We start from the raw sequence: 4294 nt of genomic DNA on the forward strand, positions 1-4294 counted from the left end.
TGGCCACTTTGTGAACAGACTGTTGGACTTGATGGACCTTGGTCTGATCCAGCAGGGCCTTCCTTATGCTCTTATGTTCTTATCCTTTGAGAGGGGCCATGGCTCAGTGGTAGAGCATCTGCTTGGCGTGCAGGTTCCAGGTTCAATCCCCAGCATCTCCGGTAAGGATCAGCTTGCAGGTGACCTGAAGGACCTCAGCCTGAGACCCACCAGTACCAGTCTGAGTAGACAGTACTGACTTTGGTGGCCCCATGGTCTGATTCAGAATAAGGCAGCTTCATGCATGTTCATTTCACCAGGGCCTGCGCAAGAGAATTCCCCGTTCACCCGTGTCCAGCGGATGGTGTAGCCATCTGACTTCTGCTTCACATTTGCATTAAGTTCTGGTTTGCCCATTTAACCCATTTGCCCATTCTTTTTTTAGCCTGAGGAAGAAGAAATAGGCTGGGAAGTTTTTATCTTTGACAAACGCAAGCAGAGAGGTTTCTCCCGTCTGCCTTGGGGTTTTCTACCATTCACTGTAACATCGGCGAGTTCCCTTTTTGTGAGTGGGTATAAAGAGAGGAATTTCTTTTGAGCCAGACTCATCCGGAGCCATCATGAAAGGTCTAATTGTGGCATTGGCCCTAGGGCTGCTTACAAGCCACATCCTTCAACTCCAGGGTAAGTAATTTTGGCCTTGTGTGTGTGTTAAGTACTGTAAAGTCACTTCCGACTCATGGCGACCCTTCAGTTTTATTCACTCAGGCCTCAATCTGAAGCGTGGTTTAGCGTCAAAATCTATTCCTGATGCTAGAGGTCAACCCCAAAACCTGCGATGTAATGATAAAATTATTATTTCTGAACATATGCAGACAGCTTTTCCACCACCTGTGTGTTTTGGGTTATATGTGTGTGAAGTGCCGTCAAGTCCCAGCTGACTTATGGCAACCCAGGAGGATATGCAAGGCAGCCTTTCTACAATTACCATTAAGGTGACAAATAAATAATTTAATAAGGTAGAAGCTAGTTTATAAGAGAATTTTTAGCGATATACAAGATATGCATACGTTTAAGATACCAATAGACGTTATGGTATTAGATTCTTTTTTCTAAAGTCTAGCTGATGTGGTAGCTTAGAGGATGAAATATATATATATATTCTCTTCCCTTTTTAGTGATTCTTAAGATGTTGTACCCTGACCTGGATGGCCCAGGCTAGCCTGATCTCATCAGAAGCGAAGCAGGGTCAGCCCTGGTTAGTATTTGGATGGGACACCACCAAGGGTTGCTGTGCAGAGGAAGGAGCTGGCAAACCACCTCTGTTAGTCTCTTGCCATGAAAACCCCAAAAAGGGGTCGCCATAAGTCGGCTGTGACTTGACAGCACTTTACACACACAAGATGTTGTAATGTTTAGGATGAATGTCAGAACATCTGCCAATATCTTTTCTTTTCCTTTTAAATTTAAACAATGTGGAAGCTTGAAGGATGATATATCTTTTATTTTATTCTCCCCCTCCTTTTTTTCCTTCTGTATCCCTTTTATATAAAATAAGCATTTTTTAAAAAGAGATTTGCAGAGGTGGTTTGCCATTGCCTTCCTCTGCATAGCGACCCTGGTATTCCTTAGTGGACTCCCATCCAAATACTTACCAAGGTCAACCCTACTTAGCTGATGAGAGCTGATGAGATCAGGCTAGCCTGAACCATAGAAGTTCTTTAATGGTTTGCCATAGCTACTCTGACTAGGAGAGGTCCAGGTTCAAATCCCCACTCAGCCATGAGTTTCACTGGGTAACCTTGGGCTAGTTACTCCTTCTCAGCTTCATGCCTCAGAGAACAGCTAGAATCAAGTCCACTAGCACCATATGGACCAATGAGATTTTTGGGATATACGCTTTCGAGAGTTCTCTTCTTCTTTTCACAAACCTAATGTCATTTACACAAACTTGGGTAGCTTTTGTGGTGGGAATCTTCCTTCGGAGCAAGTCTCCTTCCTCTGGAATAAATGTTAGATGGTAGAAGGTTGTTACAGGATCCACCCTACTTGTAATCATTTTGGAATTTTAAGCCTTCAATTATGGTGAAATTATTTTTGCTCTTAATCCGATGCACCTTTTTAACCATCTATTTTTAGACCTATATAAGAACATAAGAAAAGCCCATTTTGTAATGTTTAGGATGAATGTAAGTGGGTAAAAATACAAAACCAAAGCCAGCTGGGTGAGCTTGGGCAAGTTACAGCTCTCTTAGAGCTCTCTCAGCCCCACCTAACTCACAGGGTGTCTGTTGTGGGGAGGGGAAAGGAAGGGGACTGTAAGCCGATTTGAGTCTCCCTTAAGTGGTAGAGAAAGTCAGCATATAAAAACCAACTCTTCTTCTTCTTCTTTGTGTCTTTCCCTGACTGCTCACCAGATCCAGACTATTGCTATGATGTTTTGCTTTTTTCTTGTGAAATGTGTGAGCGGTCCATCTTGGTGTAGAGGCAGTATATTGCAGTCATTAGAGACTTGAGCTATGAAGGGCTAGATTTAAATCTCACCTCTGCAATGAACTCAACCGACTAGACAACCTTCTCTCCCCCAGTAGCCAAGGGATAATAATGCCATACCTTCCAGATGACGTTCTCCAACTAGAGTTTGCTAAATCTTTGGGTTCAAGTTTCCGAAGTTTCACTGCTGCCATCCCTTGGGAAACTGCTCCTATGCAAGTCGCATGAACACATGAAGCTGCCTTCTATTGAAGCAGACCCTTGGTCCGTCAAAGTCAGTATTGTCTACTCAGACTGGCAGCGGCTCTCCAGGGTCTCAGGCAGAGGTCTTTCACATCACCTACTTGCCTAGTCCCTTTAACTGGAGATGCCATGGATTGAACCTGGGACCTTCTGCATGCCAGGCAGATGCTCTACCACTGAGCTAAGGCCCTTCCCCATGCAGCTAGCCTAAAGCACAAACCTTTCACCTAGCTCACCAGCAGGGATTTAGTTCTCTTTTGTCTTTCACTGTAGTCCAGCTCATCGGTTAAGATATTTCTCCCAAAGGTGATGCTTCTTGGGGTTTTCTGAAGCACCTCCTGCAGCCGTGAGATCGAGGAAAGTCAGTACTGGTGGCTGTGCTTTCTCAAATAACCAAACGGCTGCTGGGAGACCCATCCGCAGGCGCCATGGTGCTCACAGTCAACACTCTGGAGATCACAATGATCTAGTTAGACCTCACCTAGAGTATTATGTTCAGTTTTGGGCACCACAATTTAGAAAGATGTAGACAAGCTGGAACGTGTCCAGAGGAGGGCAGCAAAGATGGTGAGGGGTCTGGAGACCAAGTCCTATGAGGAAAGGTTGAACCATCTTCAGGTGCTGAGTTGTTTTTTGTTGCTCCAGAAGGTCAGACCAGAACCAACAGGTTGAAATTAAATCAAAAGAGTTTTCTTCTAGACATTAGGAAGAATTTTCTGACAGAGTGGTTCCTCAGTGGAACAGGCTTCCTTGGGAGGTGGTAAGCTCTCCTTCCCTGGAGGTTTTTAAACAGAGGCTAGATGGCCATCTGTCAACATTGCTGATTCTATGACCTTAGGCAGATCATGAGAGGGAGGGCACCTTGGCCATCTTCTGGGCATGGAGTAGGGGTCACTACAGGTGTGGGGGGGAGGTAGTTGTGAATTTCCTGCATTGTGCAGGGGGTTGGACTAGATGACCCTGGTGGTCCCTTCCAACTCTATGATTCTATGTTTCTATGGCAGAAAATAAGCCTTTTCATCTACATTTGTCTGCAGGCCTTCCTATAGAAAGCCTTGTCGTTCACATGAGAAGATGTAAATGTGCCAAGCAAACCTCAGCAGTCTTTGCTCTCGCGCACTTGAAGTCTGTTCAAGTGTTTCCTCAGAGTGTATATTGCCGAAGGAAGGAAATCATGTAAGTCAAGGCCATGGGCCTTCTCTTCTTACTGCTTGGTTTTGTTAAGAAATCACTGAAAGGATAGAGGCTGGAGTCAAGTGATACTCTTCTTTGTGTTTCAGATTAATCACAAAAAAGGACCGGAAGATCTGTGTCAATCCTAATGCTGCTTGGGTTCAGAAGTTAATGAAGACCTTGACCCAGAGGTAATCTATTTCATTATTCACTTCCTAGCATGGTTACTTAAGAAGGTGTGCATTGCATAATCCTTAGCAGAAAAAATTCTAATCCAATTCCAGGCACACCTAGCCACTTGTAGGCCCTAAATTAGAATACAAATCCTACCTTCATTTTTTTTAAAAATGTCGCCACTTTGTTGAGGATGTAGTGGTTAAGAGCGGTGGTCTGGTATGTTGGACTA

The 4294-nt window shown here is 44.4% G+C and overlaps 1 protein-coding gene across 1 annotated transcript; it reads left to right on the forward strand.

Annotated features, from left to right (window-relative positions):
• Positions 1-599: 599 nt before the first annotated feature.
• Positions 600-4083, forward strand: LOC130483044 (C-X-C motif chemokine 13-like). The gene is made up of 3 exons (XM_056855937.1): positions 600-663; positions 3753-3891; positions 3996-4083. The coding sequence occupies exons 1-3, from the start codon at positions 600-602 to the stop codon at positions 4081-4083; spliced, it is 291 nt and encodes a 96-aa protein (XP_056711915.1).
• Positions 4084-4294: the final 211 nt, after the last annotated feature.

This window comes from Euleptes europaea, chromosome 9, assembly GCF_029931775.1.
Source record: "Euleptes europaea isolate rEulEur1 chromosome 9, rEulEur1.hap1, whole genome shotgun sequence".
NCBI lineage: Eukaryota > Metazoa > Chordata > Lepidosauria > Squamata > Sphaerodactylidae > Euleptes > Euleptes europaea.